Raw genomic sequence first — 19,239 nt, forward strand, 5'->3', positions numbered from 1 at the left:
CAAACAGAAAATCAGTCTGTTTTATTCTTCTCCCTACAAAAATAATTTACTAAGTCATTTTCAAATCCATGAGAAATTTAAATGATAGTTATATTACGTCACCTAGTGGACAATCTTTGGTTATGCATTAACAGTAAGTCATGTATCATGTTTACCACTAGATGGGGATGTAAGTATTGTCTCTACCAGGAGATATCACCGGAGCCAAGAAATCAACTTGGGCACTGAAGTGAAAAAATGAAGGAAAATATCTTTGTAAAAAAAAGTTTTTTATCTGTTATATATATATTATAGTTCCATTTTTTTCTGGTTAGCCTATATGTTTAGTGTCTCTCTGCTCTATTCACTGCAGTGTTTTTGAAAGTGAAGCTAATGTGAGACATTAAATATACATAAAAAAAGGAAAGGAAACTGAAACAGATGTAAATAAAGAAACTGAAGCTGTTAAAAAAAGCACAAATATGAAGAAAGAAACACTAAAAAAATTATTGTAATTATTGTAATGAGACAAGAGCTTCTTCAGCACACATTAGATTCAACCTAATTGAAATAACATGGTTCAGCTTCTAATATATATATATATATATATATATATATATATATATATATATATAATTTTTTGTTGTTGTTGTTTTTATTTTACTTATATTACAGTTTTTCTCAGTCACTTTGGTGCATTTGTCAAATCAGAAATGAAATTCTCAAAACTACTTGTACAACCTCCACACCATCTATAGTCACAAAACCAGTTTTTCATTCTTTTGAACAAGTTGCCTTTGCTTTTGTACATTCATGCAATTGATTATGCATTTATCTTCAGTTTACTACATTATTAGTTGCTAATGTCATGTCGCTCAAAATTTAATATATCATTTTCTGTGCAATAGTCTTACCCCTCAAAACATCTAGTCTTTAGTTCATCGTAAAAGTGATTAATCTAGTTGTCATAAACTGCCAAGCACACTTTTTATGTTTATTTTTTACAAATTATTATTAGACTTTTTGATAAACCAAACTTTGATAAACTTGATGATAAACCAGTTCTCTGAAATAGCTCAAAGGTTCATCTCATGAATCTTCAGTTGGAAAGCTTATACTGTATAGACAGAGGACAACACAAGAGTTACAAATTCTGAAAATTTACTTATTTTCATCTTTGTGCCCATACTTCTTTTTCCTTTTCTATATCACAATGACATTGTAAAGTTTTTTTCATTATTATTTTTTGGGTCAGACGACTAGTACTGTAAAAGTGTAACTGGGAATTGTATCCAGTCTCTTTCAATCAATATCCCACATACAGTAATGTGTACTTTTGAAATGGATATATGACATACATAAGCATATGGCATACTGTTCAATATATTCTGACAACATGACTAAGCAATTTGACTGTCTGATCCTTAAACTATGACACAAGGACTTGTCATTCTGATGGCACTGACATGTTCATTGACACAGATATTTATTTTTGAGAGATGAACTAAGGTTTTTGAGCAAGAGACTGGCTTTTGCAGATAATCCATGGTGTTTTGCTATTTGTACGATTTGTTTTGAGAAATGCACTTACTGTTTTGCAAATCTCAAGGATGATTCGAGAAATATACCAAAGCAACTGAGAAAAACTGTAACATATTATATAAGGTTTGTTTGCTTTATTATGACATTTGTCCCCCTCAAAAATGTATATACTGGATAAAATGTTAAATAGAAATATCAAACATTTTAAGGATTGGTTTGCTTAATATTATCACATTAAAATACATTTTAAATAATAAAAAAAAAAAAATAGTTTGAGCAACTGGTCGTGTCCCTGATCAGAAAAAAAAAAAAGTTTATTATCTTTTTCCTTTTTCTTCCTTTTTCTTCCTTTTTCTTCCTCTTTCTTTCTCTCTTTCTTTCTTTGTTTCTTTCTTTCCTTTTCTGCGTGCTATAGTATCGAAAAACTGACCATTTTAAGAAATATTTTCTTTCTAAAAACAGAACATGTTTGCAAATACTATTTTAATTTGTGATGTTTTTCTTTTTATTTTATTTTATTTTTTTGTGATGTTGTTTGTTAGTAGCGATGGTTGTGGTTAATTCTGTCACGTTTTGTGGTGTTAGCTGGTTTGTGGGGCACTAAAACATCTTATCCTGTATGAGAAAATCGAAATATAAAATATAATCGAAAATATAAAATTGAAATCGGTTGTCACCTAAAACCACGTAGGCCTTCTAAACAATGGCTAAATCTCCACTTTTGTCATGATATGTAGGCTATATTGTTTATTTCCCATCCAGGCAAATAATAGTGTTAAATTAATAATGTTTAAAACGGAGTGCACTTTAATATAAATATTTTCCAAAACGCAAAGCACTGTTTTTTTTAGTGTTGATGATATAATATTATGTTTTGTTGTTGTTGTTGTTTAATATGCCTATATGGTTTTCATACATTTTTGTTTCAGTTTTAGTCCGGGTTATTTTTGTATACATCAAAATTAATTTATTTGAACATAAATTTAATGAGAATTATTATTGTTTATTATTATTATTATTTCAGTTAAGGTATATTGTAGCCTATTTCAAGTAAAAACAATTATGTAATGTTTTAGTTAACTATAATAACCCTAATCACAAATACGCTTATTTGAATACAATACGAATGCGCTCAAACAGACTGAGAGACATCCAGAGGAAGCCAAAGGGCGAGCGCACAGTTCAAGCGCAGTATGTGCATCATGACTGTCCTGCTCAGTGCGCACCTGATCTCGCGCTGCGGAGCTGCTTGGAAACAAACTGCGGCGTCTCGAGTTACCGCGCGCGCGATCGATGGCTGACGTGAGAGAGCCTCGCGCACCGGGCGACAGTATCGCGTTGCGCGCGCAGGGGAGACTGAGTATCGACGCGTGACCGATCGCTATGATAATCACACTTCCCCTCTTATCGCCTCAACTTGCTGAATAAAACATAGCGCTTTCCTGCCAAGAGCAGTCACCCCGAGAAACTTATTCAAGTTCATTTCACACTCTCTGGGAAAACAGAAAAACAGGAAAAATCCTGAAACAAAGCGCCGTTCAAACTTTACATTAATAGCTTATGCTTCTGTTGTAATTTCAAGTATTATTCCTATGAAGTCATATAGCGGATTTAAAGAAATATGCACTTGCCTGACTCAAAAATGTGATTCATTTTAACAAAATGTTTCCATAATTTCCATTAGGTGTTTGTTTCGTGCTTTGTCAGGTGGATTTTTCTGAAACATTTCCATTAGAGAAACTAAATGAAGGTTTGGAGAAACGCATATGACAAGATCCATCAGTCATCAGAGGTCTGTATTTGACAAAGGTAGGTATATGGGCTTTCTCCATATATTAGTTATAATAATAATAATAATAATAATAATAATAATAATAATAATAGTGCTCTGTATGGGCACTGAAAAAAAATCATCCATTCGTAAAAAAAATAGGGTTATGATCTATATTTTTTAACGTGAGTAAATGAAAAATAAATAACTTGCCCTTAGGGCTTTTTCCATTGGCTCAAGTAAAAAAAAATATATAGATGTGAATCATTACCTTAAATCTTTTTAAGTGGATGAATGAAAATAATAATAATTCAGTGGAGGGAGGGTGTTTTTAGAAGTTGTCAATAAAACAAAGAGTATTACAGGAAGATAAGCTTTTTAAGTTTTACAAAAACAACAAGGTTAATTACAGTGTGTTTCTCACTGATTGGTTGTAATTATTTGATTTCTGAGTGAAAATTGTTTCTACACCATTTTTAGTGTAATATTATAATCTTGTATAGCCTATATGTGTTTTTAGTGGCCAACATTTCTAAGGTTTTATTCTTGTAGAATAAATTAAAACATTCTGACTTGTGTTACCTTCAACATTATATAAAACTAATATTTTTCAGTGTAAATATTCTGTGATCCGTTTTCATACAAATGTAGAGCCTAGAAATGAATGAATTAAAATGGAGCTATCAAAATTAAATGCATGTGGCATTTTTCGTGGAAATAGAGCACTTTTCTAAAAGTAATATTGAATAAAAGCTTAATTTCAAGTGATGAATTGAGGAGTAACAGAAATAATGTCTGAATATATTTCAGGATGTGTTTTTTTCAAATGAAGTTAGAAAAAAGGCATCTAACATACAGTAGGATCATGCAAATATTACTTTAAAAAAAAGATGATATTCCACCTCACATTCTATATTTTCTTCATGTTAACCACCCCTTTATTAATAAGCTAGTTTTTAGTACCAGTGTTTGTAATATTATTTATATTTGTGAAAGTATAATATGGTTTTATACCAACATTTGTGATATTTTTAGATGTTAATGAAAATACATTGACATTGAAATCATTCTACCTGCCATGTGTACAGTTTACTTGTTTACACTATTTACATTTTTACAACTATCCCTTTCTCAAAAACAACAAAAATACCCATTTCACACTGTTCATGAGATTTTCCAAACCTGTTAAACTTGAAGAGAGTTGACATCCACCAAATATCACATAACCCAGTTTTGATTAAGTGTAACTGAAAAAGAAAAAGCACAAATAAATTATGTCAGTTCTAAACACTATTTGTTTGCATATTTGTATAAAAAAAATAAACATAAAAGCTTTTTGAAGGGCAGACTCACTGAATTATGTCCTGTTTAACAGGACAATCGTGATAACTAAATTTAACAAGCCTCAGTTTAAATGAATGCACATCTTTTTCTAGAACAATAGTGAGGATCTGTTTTGGATTGATTTGACCGAAACTGTACAAAGAGCCAGAAATCACAACGGATCAAGTCAAAATGAACACATTTCCCAAAACCTCATTAAAAGTTCACTTTTTAGGTGTGTGTTATGTGGGTTGTTCAGAATATTACATTACCCATTGTTTTATGGGATTATTTCTGTGTCCAAACATGTGGCTGTCAAGAAAGTGGAGAAAATATTATTACTAATAACAGACACTAATGTGCCGTAAGGCCAGGAACGTTATTTATTTACTTGTTTTGCCTGCCAAGTAAGGATTAATATTTACTGCTGAGTGATGGGTTTTTAATATTTAGACGGTACATATCATATTGCATAAACAAACTAAGGTCCAATAGACAGTTCCCCACAAAATCACTCTTTGTTGAAAAAAAGGACAACTCAAACATGACCAAAACACTGCAGACTTCAGCCTGTAAATCAGAATTGTGACAGCAGTTGGTGATAAGATCTCAGCTGAAGCATCACCTGTAAGTCAGGACTCTAGTATTTGGAGCTTCAGGCAAACCCACACGCAGCACCCAGGTGCAGCGGCCCACGGGGACATGAGGAACTGGAGAAGTACCTCAAGGTGCAGAGCACAACTCAGTTCAGGAGCCAACTGATGATCTAAAACACTGTAAATGGTACAGTAATCTATTTTAAAATGTTTTTTTACCTTTCAATTATCGATCACTCTTCAGATCACAAGTAGCTTTTGTGAAGCTGGTATTATTCACAAATTTATTGTGTGCCAGGCATAAATTCAAATCGCTTTAAAGTAAAAAGATGTACAGTTTGAGGTATTGTTCATGTCCACATGGTGTGGTGGAAATTATGATCTTGTGGACCAAATCAATCCAAAACAGATCCTCACTATTGTTCTAGAAAAAGATGTGCATTCATTTAAACTGAGGCTTGTTAAATTTAGTTATCACGATTGTCCTGTTAAACAGGACATAATTCAGTGAGTCTGCCCTTCAAAAACCTTTTATGTTTATTTTTTTATACAAATATGCAAACAAATAGTGTTTAGAACTGACATAATTTATTTGTGCTTTTTCTTTTTCAGTTACACTTAATCAAAACTGGGTTTTGGTGATATTTGGTGGATGTCAACTCTCTCTCTCTATATATATATATATAAACTTTTAGTTTATTCCTGTTATTAAAGCTGAATTTTCAGCAGCAGTTTTTAATTTCACATGATACTTCAGGAATCATTCTAATATACTGATTTTTTATTTAATATAAAATAATTCCTTTTTTTTTATGAATATAAGGCTCAAAGAACAGCATTTATTTGAAATAGAAATTCTTTACTGTCCCTTTTGCTAATTTTAATGCATCTTTTCCTGAATAAAATAATTATTTTCTTACAAAAAAAGTTGAAATATTTAAAATAAAACACACTGACATCAAGCTTTTGAACAGCAGTGTAATTTAAAATATATATATTTATGAGCAATATAAATAAAATAAATGCAATAAACATTAATAAAAATGACAATCTAAATATTTGAATCTAGCCCTAATTAACAATTGATATACTATATCAAAACAGATTCCATCAGTTTATATTTGTTTTATCCAGTTTTGTATTAAAACACATTAAAATAAATGAATAAATGTAATAAATATGACACCAGGCGATAACACTAAGCTAAACTGATACAGTGTTCGATTTTCACTATTCCACTGAATATTTAAGTAACCCGACTGAGACTGTCCTCTCAGGTCAAGTCCCGAGATAACCCTTTTGTCTATACACTTTAAAACACAATTACATTTAGAGATTTTCTTTTTTCCATGGTAAACCGCTTTCAGAAAGCTCATTCTTATTGTTCAAAACAAACATTTCGGTCATTTTCAAAAACATTTAAAAAATCAGTTTAAACAGGAAGGAATGGTTTAAAGCTGCTTTTAGTACGAGGGGTCAGCGGAGCCCACGGTGGAGGGCAGAGGTGTGAAGTGACAGTCAGCACATCTGGTCACATTAATAATGCAGAGAGCTTTAAACGGCAGTTTGTCACTTATTGAGTGCTGCCTACTGAAATCTACACTGACACCCAAGCTGCTGCCAAGGGACTCTACCAAATGAGAGTCGGATGGAGGGAGGGAGGGGGACAGAGAGGAGGAGAGGGGCACCAGACAACGAGAGGGGAGGAAAGAGGACAAACAGAAACATCAAACTTTTGTCTGACGAACACTGTCTGTAAACGGTCAATTTCTGAAAGAATCATACAATAGATTCAGAGGTTTGAATATCCAAAAGTTTATTTAGAAAAAAAAGCACATTTTTATACAACTTAAACAAAAAAAAAAAGGTTCAAATGACATCTTCGTGTCTTTCCTTTGACCAGACAATCTCTCATAATGATGCTAAACATTTCCAATCAAAAAGATGCACTGTTCCTCAAATGCAAAACACTTAATTTGCTCAAACACTTTAAGGCGGTCAATGCGAGTTGAGCTCACAGGGGAGCTGGTGTGTGAGTGTGTGTGTGTGTCCAGGAGTCCTGTACTTGAACAGATACATGTCAGATTTATTTCCCAGTGATGAGTGGGTTTCTCAGCACCACGATGACTGAATCGCCTCTCAGGAACATCTTTGAGATGTATCGATCCTTATTCACTGGCTTTGACTTTTTCTTGCCCTTGCCACTCTTGGGCACCTCTGTCCACATTTCTTTGACATTCTCTAGAACCATGTTACAATGCCTGAAAATCCAGAGGAGAGAAAAAAAATGAACACCTAGATATGACCATATATTTTTCAGTAGCTGTTTATCTACAGCTGAATTAAAAGCATGTGTCTTCTCCTTCTGACCGTGATAAATCTGAATTTAAATTCTTTCGGAAGTGACAGAAATCATAAATTATATGTTTATATTATTAATAATATTAATTGCAGCGTGAAGTACCATTACAATCAGATTTTTTAAAATGTGTATGTGATGACATCACTTGAGAATCTTGCTGGGCATTTTGTAGGCAAGAAAGCATGTCATATGTTTACTAAAAGTGACGGAAAGCCCTTACATAGCAATGAATTGGGAATGTTTTATGCAAATTATTTACCTTGGGAGTGCACTCACTCATTTAGATCACTCACACAATTCATTAACTTTAGAATAAGGCAAAGTACAAATCCTTGTAAATACATGCTGTGAATTGAGATTACAGTTTCCTGCATGTACAAATCTGAAATAATCCACACAATTATTATTGAATGAGATCCACTATCTTTGCAAGCTTTTGTGTGTGTTAAAGGAACAGTGTATTAAAATCGGCAGAAACTAAAGCTAGGTTGTATTCAACTAAAGCTAGTGTTTAGTTACAACAATGTGCATCATTACTGGAAAACATCAGGTACCTGTCGAATGCTTTGACTCTACCCAGCAGCTTCTTGTTGTTGCGGCAGTTGATGAGAACCTGTGTGTTGTTCTTCACAGACTGGGTGAGCACCGAGAGGGGACCCGTGTTAAACTCTTCCTCCTCTCGCTTCTGGAGCTCCTCTGGGGTCATCTCAGATTTGGGCTTGTTTAACAAACTCCTGATCAAGAGAAAAAAAAAGAATGAATTTCAAGAGTGGAAAATGTCTGAATGAAGAGCTGAGACGAATATCTAACGTTACAGGTACTAGTTATGAAGAATTTATACCTAAAATACCACAAATCTAAAAGCTTTCTTTCATGTTTAAGAAATAGCGATAAACATTAACGTTAAACACAACAGCAAATGAATAGTATAACGATTCTGGGGGGAAAATCCACAAAAAAAGCACAAATAAACAACAACAACAACAACAAAAAACGCTAACAAAGCAAACACAAATATTGTATGTACAACATTGTTCACTTAGAGAGGCGACCCCTAGTAAATAATACAATAGAAGGTGCATTGTGGCTGCTAGCATTAGCATTAGTCTGCTAAGTGACTTCTCCAGCGGTCACAACACTACAAAGCAACTATTTATGTCTCGGCAGTATCGCTCAAACACTTAAAATGAGATACTGTGTGCAGAAGAGTTAACTTACATGTTTTAGCAGGTTTCGGCGTTTCAACTGTCTTTAGTGAATTGAGAGCAGCTGGACACAGGCGCTTCACGTTTCCTCGACGATAAAGTCACTTCCGGATCTGTGCCGCCTTACTCCCAGCAGTAGGTTCCGGTTCCGGTTTTCAGCCGCGATGTAAATTTATAAACATGTTTTTAGGGTTTATATAGAATTGTATTAGGTTAATTATAATTAATAATGTAATTTAAACTAATATTAAGAATGTATGATGATCTGTATTTGATAGCCTACAGAAATATAAAATACAATTTACAACAATAATAACTAGTTCAAAAGTGAGGTCATTTTATTTTTCTGACACTGCCGTTCAGAAGTTTGGGATCAGTAAGATTTTTTAAATGTATTTTAATAGAGTCTCTAATGCTAATCAAAGCTGTATTTTTTTTTTCATCGAAAATACAGGGGGAAAAAACAGCAATATTGTGAAATATTATTGCGATTTCTAATTTTGGTTTCAGTGTCACGTGATCCTTTATAAATCATTCTAATAAGCCGATCCACTAATAGTATATTGTAACAATATATATATATATATATATATATATATATATATATATATATATATATATATATATATATAAAATCAAAGAATCCTGACTTCTGAAGGATCATGTGACACTGAAAACTAGAGTAATGATGCTGAAAATTCAGTATTTCTTCTAAAGAAGGTCAACACAGAAAACTGTTATTTTAAATGGCAATAATATTTCACAGAATTACTTTTGTTATTCTGCATTTTTGATCAAATAGATACAACCTTTATAAGCATAAGAATCTTATTTGAAAACATAAAAAATTGTACTGATCCCAAACTTTTGAACGGCAGTAAGTGTATTATTTAATGGCAGGTTGCCTTTACAGATTACCAGATATAGTCTGTTTATATCTTTAGATATATTATATCAATAATCTTTATATATATTATATCAATACAAATAGTCATATCAAATAGTTAATCAAAATATGTATTGGTCATAAAGTGTGTGTATGTGTGTGTGTGTGTGTGTGTGTGTTCTCTGAGACACTATATGGTTTTAATGCTTTGTTACTTTTACAATATGCTGTCATGAAACGGAGCAGCCTGATGTGATCTCCCTCATTGACATATTCATGTATCGATAACAGAAGCATGTGTCTGGCCTCTTAGCCGTGGTGTGGGGTAATATTCATGGGGCAGGGGTCAGGTGTGTAGACCAACAAACATCTCTTTGTTATGTTTGATGACTGACAGGGAAGACGGCTGTATGATGAGGTGAGTTTGTGAGACAGACAAAGATGTGTGTCTGTACAGCGCTTAGACTCCAGGGGATTGGCTTACTGCTTAGAGACAGGCGGGCGCCCACGAGCCACTATCCCACCCGTGTGATTTCACAGGGTGGTGAGTTCGCTCAGGATAATCGCACCCTATAGTGTGGAGATTTGAGGATCATGTCTGTGGAATTGGTTTACAAAGCTTAACTATGGTTGAGAAACGCACACCGAGTCCAGAGTCTTTCAAGTGCATCGGCTTATGTTTTCACCTCTCCAGATCACTTCCTTCCTCCCGGACTGGATTCTCTCTCGACTTCCACCAAGCATCTTTAGACTCTTACAAGCCCTCTTTACAAACAGAAACCAGAGCATGGAATCTAACCAGGATCAAAGTTGTTCAAGGAGAGCGGCTGTGCTGAAAACCTCTTTCAGTCTGTGTGTGGGTTTATTTAGCTATATTTGGGGACAGTGTGTGCCAAGAAGTTAATTTTATTTGATAAGACCTCCATTTTATGCATGAACAAAACACACACTACTAGTAAAAACTAAAGAGGTCTTAAGAGTTCTTAAAAAACTTTTGAATAGTAAATATTTTACACCTAATAAATCACATTAATAGTTTATAAGATTTCTCAAAACTCCCCTTTGTAGACATTTGTAGAGAAAATTATTAATAAATAGCACTAAGAAGAAGAATATATGATAAATAGAGTAGATCATTTGCTTTGGATTTAACTTAAAAAAGCCAGTTATTTCATTTTATTTCAATGAGTTGCATAATTTTATAAGTTGTTTTGAATTTTGAAAGTTTGAAGATCTATGTAAGTGTGTGTGTGTGTGTGTGTGTGTGTGTGTGGTCTAACACATGTGTCAATGGACTCCCAGCTTTAGGGGATCATGTGGAGAAGATTTATATCTCAGCTGTTTTCTTTGCAGGATGTTCATAGTGTGATGGAGGTGTAGGAATCATTATTCATACCTGTCAAAAATATGATGATATTTATGACACAAATTTAAGGAAAATAGTATCAACTTACAGCTGCCTTTGGGCGTCTCTACACCTGTCTGTATGTTAACCTCTCAAATTCTCTCTTCATTTCCGCCTCTCTTTGCCCTGCAGACAAATTCTATAATTACTCAGCAAATGTTATGGTTATCTTTTGCATCGGAGATCATAGTTTGCCAATAGTTTTTCAGTTAGGTTACAGAGACGCTGTCCTGAGAGGCGTCTTTACACGTCTGCTCTTCTCAGGTAATATTGAGAGGTGAGGTGAAGTTCACCAGTGTTTAGTGTAATGTAATGTATATGATTTTAGGCTGCAGTAAGCCTAATGTTTACTGTGTATTCTAGATTTTGGCCAATTTAAGTAATAAAAATATGCTTTTACACTTTATTTGTTTACTTGTTATATTGTAAGTATAGGAATATTTCATCCCCCAGAAGTGCCTCTATAGAAGCTTGAATTCTACAAGTGAACATCGCTTGATTGTGTCATCCCAAAGAAGCACAAAATCACTTTTGTTAAATCAGGGGTGGGGAACGCTGATCCTGGAGGGCCTGTGTCCCTGCAGAGTTGAGCTCCAACCCTAATCAAGCACACCTGAACAAGCTAATCAAGGTCTTCAGGATACAGGTAGGGTTTTTTTCATCTTCATTTGACCCTCTAACTCAAGCACTCTCTATTCTAATTCTATCTTTAAAAAGAAAAAAAAAAAACTTGCCAATTTTAGACTTACAATTGCTCACAGTGAATGGGTGCCGTCAGAATGAGAGTCCAAACAGCTGATAAAAACATAACAATAATCCAGAAGTAATAAACATGACTCCAGTCCATCCATTAATGTCTTGTGAGGGTAAATGCTAAGTGTTTGTAATTAACAAATTCATTATTTTCATATTTTCATATTTTTTTCTTACGTTTTCATTTTTATCAACTCAATAACAAATAAAACTGAACAGAATGAATATACATTTATTTGAATCACATATTTGGAAAATGGCAGACTTGGTGGCTTGGAGAGGGCATGTAAGGTCTGCTCATGGGCTCTTTTGGTGAGGTGAAATCTGTACTCAAGGGCAGCACATTTCATCGAGCTCACTCAGTTACCGCAACTTGTACAAATGTGAAAAATCACTTGTGTCTATTTGAAGTCGTGTAATCTGATGAAAGTGATTTTTTTTTCTAGTGCGCTGTGGTTGAATTCTCTCTCTTTCTCTTTGAATTTCCTCTATCATCTCTTTTTATCTATCCCCTCCTCAGCCATTTGAAAAAGGAGATCCACTTCATTACTGAGCTGAGGCGGTGATCGCACTCTCGAGACCCTCAGACATTGTGTGTGTGTGTGTGTGTGTGTGTGTTTGGGAGACAGAAGGGGAGAAAGATTTGAAATATAAAGCATTGTATAGTGTTTTCAGATTTGTTCTATAAACTGAAGCTTCAGTGCATTGAGGTGGCAGTGTTAAAATGAGGAAAATAACTGGGAATGTCTGTACATAGTCCTCCAATGTAGTCGGAAGAAGGAGATGGCTTTCCCGGGAAAAACTGTCCATATCATTATGTAACACACATATAAACCATTTAATAAAATATCACATTACATGTGAAACCATAGGCCCATTGACATTATAAATTCCATAAATTGTGTATCTCTGTATTGTTTAAAAAATGTATTATGTATTCATTCAGGATGAGTTTAAGAAGGCGGTATGTGACTGAGCTCCCAATTTTTCAAAACTCTGCTCTGTATTTTAGGGTGTTTCATCGTTCTGTCCTTTATAAATCAAAGCATATTACAAAATAAAAATTATTAACATTTTAAAAATTATAAATTAAAGTAGTTTTATATATTTGTTTGTGTGTACATATAGGTTCAGTCATTGAGTCTTGCAGATGTGAACTAAAAAATTAAAAAGATAAAGAAAACTATTGAAACTAATAGAATTATAACTTATCAGAACATTGTTGTGTACAATTTTTTTATATGTGGAAAAAATATATACTAATTTGCAGTCGCAGTGGGAAATTATTTTATTATACAATTAATAAAGATGAATATTCATGAACAACAAAGGACTGTTGCTCCCAAAAGTTTATTTCCTTTAAGTGGATACATGTTTGGACAAAAACAAAATTACAGGCCTAGACCTGCAGGCTTTGTAAAGCTAATACATTGTATGAAATAGTCACAGAATCAGGATTATGTGAGTGGCTATAAATGCTCAACAATATGAAGACACCTGACTTAAGGAAAAGTCCGAATCATGCAGTTAAGTTTTTTTGCATTGTACATACATGCCACCCAAACTACTTGGCATTAAAAAACAAAACGAAACGAAAAACTTGTTCTCAAACAAGACAGCATTAAAATGAGACATGGTCAGCAGAACAAAACATGATTGTTTCCTGTAGCTACTTCCTTATTTGGTCTCACAGAAAATGCATTAAAATATTCCATGTGAACTGCTTGTCGACAACAGATTTTGGGATAAAATAATTTAATTAATTAACTTGTTTTTACATTTTTAACAAAAAGTCTCTTATGTTCATCAAGGCTGCATTTATATTATGAAAAAAATCAGTAATACTGTAAAATACTATTACAATTTGAATATATTGTTAAACCGTATTAATTTCTTTAATATCAAAGCTGAATTTACATCAGCAATAACTCCAGTCTTCAGTGTCACATCATCCTTCAGGAGTCATTATAATATGCTGATTTGCTGTTCAAGAAACATTTCCTATTTTATTCAGCAAGGACACATTAAATTGATCAAAAGTGAAAGGCATTTATAATGACTTATCAAAAGTTCCTTTTTTCTATTTCAAATAAATGTTGTTCTTTTGAACTTTCAATTTATAAAATAATTCAAATAAATGTATTGGTTGCTACAAAATATAAAGCAGCAAAAACAATGCTTTCAGTATTGATAATAACAAGAAATATTGTTTGCAATTGAGCACCAATAATAATCGATAAAAACGAACTACAAAATCAGCATATAAGAATGATTTCTAAAAGATCATGTGACACTGAAAAATTGAGTAATGATGTTGAAAATTCAGTTTTTCCAGGAATAAATCACATTTTAAAATGAATATTAAAATAGAAAATATATTTATATGCAATAATATTTCGTAATACAATTTTTCTTACTATATAATTACTATTTTACTATAGCCTTTTTTTGAGTAGAAGAGACTTTATTCCAATTTGACCGGTAGTGTAAAAATAATAATATTAATAAATAATAATTTAAAAGATACAAAGTTTTTAATCAAATAAAAACAAATTGCAAGCTTTTCAGTGCATTGAGGTGGCAGTGTTAAAATGAGGAAAATAACTGGGAATGTCTGTACATAGTCCTCCAATGTAGTCGGAAGAAGGAGATGGCTTTCCCGGGAAAAACTGTCCAGAAGGAGATGTTTTGGAGAAGTACGATTCCTCGCGCGACCAGGGCGACAGTCCCGCTGTGTGAGGCACCTGATGGGAGTAAAAGTAACTGGACTGATTGGAGAGTAAATTAAAAGAGCAGGGCGCAGAGAGGGACAGAGGCACAGACGCAGATGTGGAGAAGGAGGAGGCGGAGGTCATCTGGTCACAACCCATCCCACAATAAGCTGCCTCTTGACCGGACGGGAGAAGAAGTCTTTCCGCTGCGGGACCGACCGAGTTGAAGTGACGCGAGCTTTGGGACAGAACCGACGCGGCGTAGTTGTTGTGGTGGGCCGCGGGGTTCGGCTGGCGATGCTTGAGCGCCACGAACGGCGGGACGGGCCAGTAAAACGAGCCGGCGAACGCGAGCCCGGCGGCGGCGGAGGTGGAGGTCAGCCGAGCGCCTCTCTTCATGGCCAGCTTGGCGCGGGACGCCGCGGTAGACCGGCGCCTGAGCTTCCCGGTGGTTCCTCCGATGAACACATCATCACTGGACGGGTCCAGCATCCAGTAGTTTCCTTTCCCAGGGTCGTCGTAGTGGCGCGGGACCTTGACGAAGCACTTGTTGAGGCTCAGGTTGTGTCGGATGGAGTTCTGCCAGCCCTGCCGGTTTTCTCGGTAGTACGGGAAGTTGCCCATGATGAACTCATAGATGCCGTTGAGGGTGAGCCGTCGCTCCGGACTCTGGCGGATGGCCATCATGATAAGCGCGTTATAACTGAACGGAGGCTTATCGGGTTTACTCTTCTTCTCTTGTCCATCGGTTCCTTCACACTTTGGATCTCCTACTACCTCTTTTTTAGCCGGTATGGTGGCAGAGTCGTTCCGCTCTCTAATAGGTTTGTCTTTTCCGTCATTTGGCTGATTTGAGCGCGCAGGCGGCTTCGTGGCGCGGGAGCGCGGTGCTTCTGGCGCGGTGGTCGCGTCGGTCCTCGCGCGCTCGTGTCGGAGCAGTAAGTTGCTGATGCTGAACGAGGACTTGTGGAAAAAGCCCACCGGGGATTTTAGTTCCTCCATGTTTAAATGTACAAACACGCTCCTAAAGGTGTCCAACAGAACTTAAAAGTTCAACCAAAGTGGCACGAATAGAAAATGCCCGTTCATTCTTCAGAAACGCTCGATAAAAACAAAACTAAGATCTGATAAGTTTCCAGCCCAGGCAATCTCTCTGACTGATCGATGAACTTGATGGCTCGATTATAAGACTTCGGAAGCGGCTGAAACTCAAGCCTCTCACCTGAGACCGCCCTTCTGTTTACACATTCATCCGACTGAACGCCTGTCAGATACGAGCGAGGCCAAGAGAGTCGTGCTGAGGAGTTCAGATGTGCGACAACACTTGGAGATGTGAGTAAACAAACAGCTTAGGATGGACATGAACCCTAATCTCTGGAGGATGCCCTCGGCTTCATGAGGGAGCGGCTCGTGCACTTACAGCGCAAAAAATACAGTAAGCCTGACCCTAGCCTAAATGCTGAATGAGCTGGCTGCATGTAGGCCCGGGACTAGAGCGTTGAAACACATTTTGTTTTAACGTCTGTAACTCCTCTTTCTTCAGACTTTGATAGAAGCCTAATTTGTTGGTTTGATTCAACGTTGTTTTGAAATCTATTTCCTAAACTATAGCTAAATTAACGTCAAATACAAAGAGTACTGTGTAGTCTCTGTCAGAGTGAGTTGTAACACTAGAAAACAAGCATTTTACATTGTGACCAAAATTAGAATACAATTAGAAATTAAATTTAGCTTTATGTCAAAACCTTTGTTTTGTTTCAGTGCCTGCAGCAATGACTAATCAAACTAAAACATGAACTAAAATAATATTTCAATGCATAATAACAAGTCTAAATTAGGTGGAAGAGGAAATACAAGGAGGGAAACAGTAATAATAAATCTGAGTTTAATGATAAAATCACAGACACAAAGATGATCATTGATTGTACCTCATAAAAAGGCACTGATGCACAATATGTCACTGGGACAAAAAAAGGCTTAAAAAAATAGAAACCTTTTCATTTTTTTGGATATTTGACACCCTCGCCTAATTGGCCACCCCTGAGTTTTACTTTATTGCACATTACTGTACAGTCCATTTGAACTACCTGAGGTTTTTCGGTATGAAGAAATGATTGACAATAATTTAATGCGATTCTGGAGATTTCAAGTCTAGTCTTCAAAGAAATCATCTGAAAAATATCCTTCACCAAAAAAAAATAATAATAATAAAGACTGCTAATGGGATTTCTATGATTATTTCTATTAATTTGAAAGGGATCAAACAAGATGAATCCTCTGGATAAACAGAATTTTATATTTTGTCCTTCAGAACTTTTTTTTTTAAATTATGATAAAATCTATACATTAGTATTACTTTATGATTTTCTGACAAGGGATTTTAACAGGGCACACAAGACTGTAAAATGTAACATTTTAGTGCAAAAATAAACCCATCATACAGTTTCACATTCACACACCGCTATACACACACACACACACACACACACATAAAAGAGGTCACTGTTTTTGTAATTGGTCTCTTAGTTTTGGTAGTAAAGCATATATATTTTTCCCCGGACACTCAGTTTTTGCCACGTCTCTGTGTCCCACAAGCTCAAACTTGGGCTGCACATGACCGTGAAGCACTCCAATGTGCAGCAGTCTCAGCAGAGCAGACAGTGACGCAGAACTGGGCAATTCATCTACAGACAAACAGAAATTTGCTTTATAATGTATTGTATAATTAATGTATGTATTGTATAGTTTGCTTCATTTAGACAAGTCAGTACTTCATTGCTAAAATACAATTAAATTATTACGCACACTCTATTTCTATTTACAAATCCAGACACACACACACAAAAAAAATCACAACAGAACCATAAATACAGTAATATATAGTGTGAACACCACAAATAACTGAATTATGAAATGTAATGTGATAATAGAGATAGTGGCATTCTCACCGTTGAAGTTGCCCATGAATGCGATGCCAACAGAACTGAAGTTGTGTTCCTTTGCGTGGGCCCCTACAATCCCCCATCCTCGCCCTTCATACACCGTCCCGTCTCCAGAGATCAGAAAACTGGAGGAGGACAGACAGAGCGGATGTGTAAGGTATGGACTGGAGTCAGTCTTATGTCAGCAAAATTCATACAGGACAAAACTTTTTATTTATTTATTTTTTTTGTGTGGAGAAAAAGCAAAAAACGTGATTGTTTGAAAAGAAAAAGAAAACCCTTTAGAAACCGTCTTGATTATCTACAGGAGACATTTCTGCATTGTTTCCTTTTTTCTTTTCTTTTTTGGTCACATGGCAAAATGGCTTCATATATATATATATATATATATACACACACATACATATATTTACATTTAGTCACTAAGCAGACACTTTTAACCGAAGTGACTTAAAAATGAGGAAGCAATCAAAAACAACAAAAGAGCAATATAAGTGCTATAACAAGTCTCAGCTTAAACGCAGTACATGTAGCAAGGGGTTTTAAATAATATAATAAATAAAAAGAAAACAGATAGAATAGGAAAAGAATAGAGCAAGTTAGAGTTAGAGGTCTTATATATATATATATATATATATATATATATATATATATATATATATATATATATATATATATATATATTGTACAATAAATAAAAATAATATATATGAATATTTTTTAAGAGTAATTTTTGAAGAGTGTAAGGTATATTTGTATAACTTAACACTGTGATATAAAGAACGGTCAGATATTACGTGCAGTGTTTAGTTTTAATATCTTACTTGTAACCGATATCGTCGAAGCCCCTCTCTTGCATGTGCATGTGCTGGATGTGCGCGAGCTCAGAGACACTGTCGCGCGGGTGCGCGCAGTACCGGAGCGCTGTGTGGTGAACGATCACCTTCTGTGCGGGATTCTTCATCTCTGTCTTATCCCGAGCTTCCAGGGCCTTCCACCCGCGTCGACTCACCACAGCCACTGCAAAACAACAGTGCGTTCAGATAAACACACAAATGGCATTTATACAATGCGCGCGGTCGCTCGTGGACGCTTGCTTTCACCTGCGTTCATATCCACGGGTTCTCCAGGTGTGTGTCCGTCCATCGATCAGCGTTTCTCTCAAACCCGGCGAATGTGGCTGACATGACCTGCAAGCTGACAAGTTTAATAGCCCTGAATGACTGGGAGGGACAAACATGTCGAGCTTCCGCGTACTTTCCTGTCTCGTGCGGAAATTCAGGTCGCGAGTCCTGCAGGCAGATATGAAGAAATTCTATTGCACGGGCTTTTTATAGATCATAATGGAAATGCCACTATGAATAGGCGATATTTTACCATTGCAGAAATAACAGAAGTGACAGCTTGGCAGAGTTGCATAAGACAAAATGTGGCAGTCACTTGCATGAACGCTGTGTCCAATTACACAACCACTTCTCTAAGTACAATGGGAAAAAGTCAAACCTTGTGATTGTTCTCATGTTGATAAATTAGTTTGTACTGTGATTCAGCCAGAGGCACGAGGCTTTCGGTAGGTGGCAATCAGAACTTCAGGACTGACAGGGTGACATCGCTTTATGTAACAATGAATTCATACAACGTTTGAGAAACATTTGACCTGACGTCATTACGCTTTACAAACTTCCCAGCGCCAGCGGTACTCGGAAACTCTGGCCTCAGGTTTTGCGTGTCAACAGACTGAAAGCTGGCGAGGAACAGCTTGTT

The 19,239-nt window shown here is 35.5% G+C and overlaps 3 protein-coding genes across 5 annotated transcripts; all 3 read right to left on the reverse strand.

The window, feature by feature from the left end:
* Nucleotides 1-7,002: 7,002 nt before the first annotated feature.
* On the reverse strand, nucleotides 7,003-8,931 carry snrpd2 (small nuclear ribonucleoprotein D2 polypeptide). The gene is made up of 3 exons (XM_026287886.1): nucleotides 8,792-8,931; nucleotides 8,128-8,307; nucleotides 7,003-7,472 (listed from the first exon to the last, which is right to left on the reverse strand). Coding segments are annotated over exons 1-3 (357 nt in total). The 5' UTR covers nucleotides 8,794-8,931; the 3' UTR covers nucleotides 7,003-7,297.
* A 5,455-nt stretch (nucleotides 8,932-14,386) lies between these two features.
* foxg1c (forkhead box G1c) lies at nucleotides 14,387-17,003 on the reverse strand. The gene has a single exon (XM_026287887.1). The coding sequence runs from the start codon at nucleotides 15,533-15,535 to the stop codon at nucleotides 14,387-14,389; it is 1,149 nt and encodes a 382-aa protein (XP_026143672.1). The 5' UTR covers nucleotides 15,536-17,003.
* Nucleotides 17,003-19,130, reverse strand: pglyrp5 (peptidoglycan recognition protein 5). 3 transcript variants are annotated; one of them, XM_026287889.1, is made up of 5 exons: nucleotides 18,853-19,130; nucleotides 18,579-18,767; nucleotides 18,300-18,495; nucleotides 17,482-17,600; nucleotides 17,003-17,217 (listed from the first exon to the last, which is right to left on the reverse strand). In XM_026287889.1, exons 2-5 carry the CDS (start codon nucleotides 18,619-18,621, stop codon nucleotides 17,033-17,035), a joined length of 543 nt encoding a protein of 180 aa, XP_026143674.1. In that variant the 5' UTR covers nucleotides 18,622-18,767; nucleotides 18,853-19,130; the 3' UTR covers nucleotides 17,003-17,032. The 3 variants fall into 3 exon arrangements, with proteins under 3 accessions (XP_026143674.1, XP_026143675.1, XP_026143673.1); XM_026287890.1 differs by having other exon boundaries at nucleotides 18,979-19,128; XM_026287888.1 differs by having other exon boundaries at nucleotides 18,579-19,130.
* Between the last annotated feature and the right edge of the window lie 109 nt (nucleotides 19,131-19,239).

The sequence above is a fragment of the Carassius auratus genome, chromosome 18, assembly GCF_003368295.1.
Source record: "Carassius auratus strain Wakin chromosome 18, ASM336829v1, whole genome shotgun sequence".
Lineage (NCBI taxonomy): Eukaryota > Metazoa > Chordata > Actinopteri > Cypriniformes > Cyprinidae > Carassius > Carassius auratus.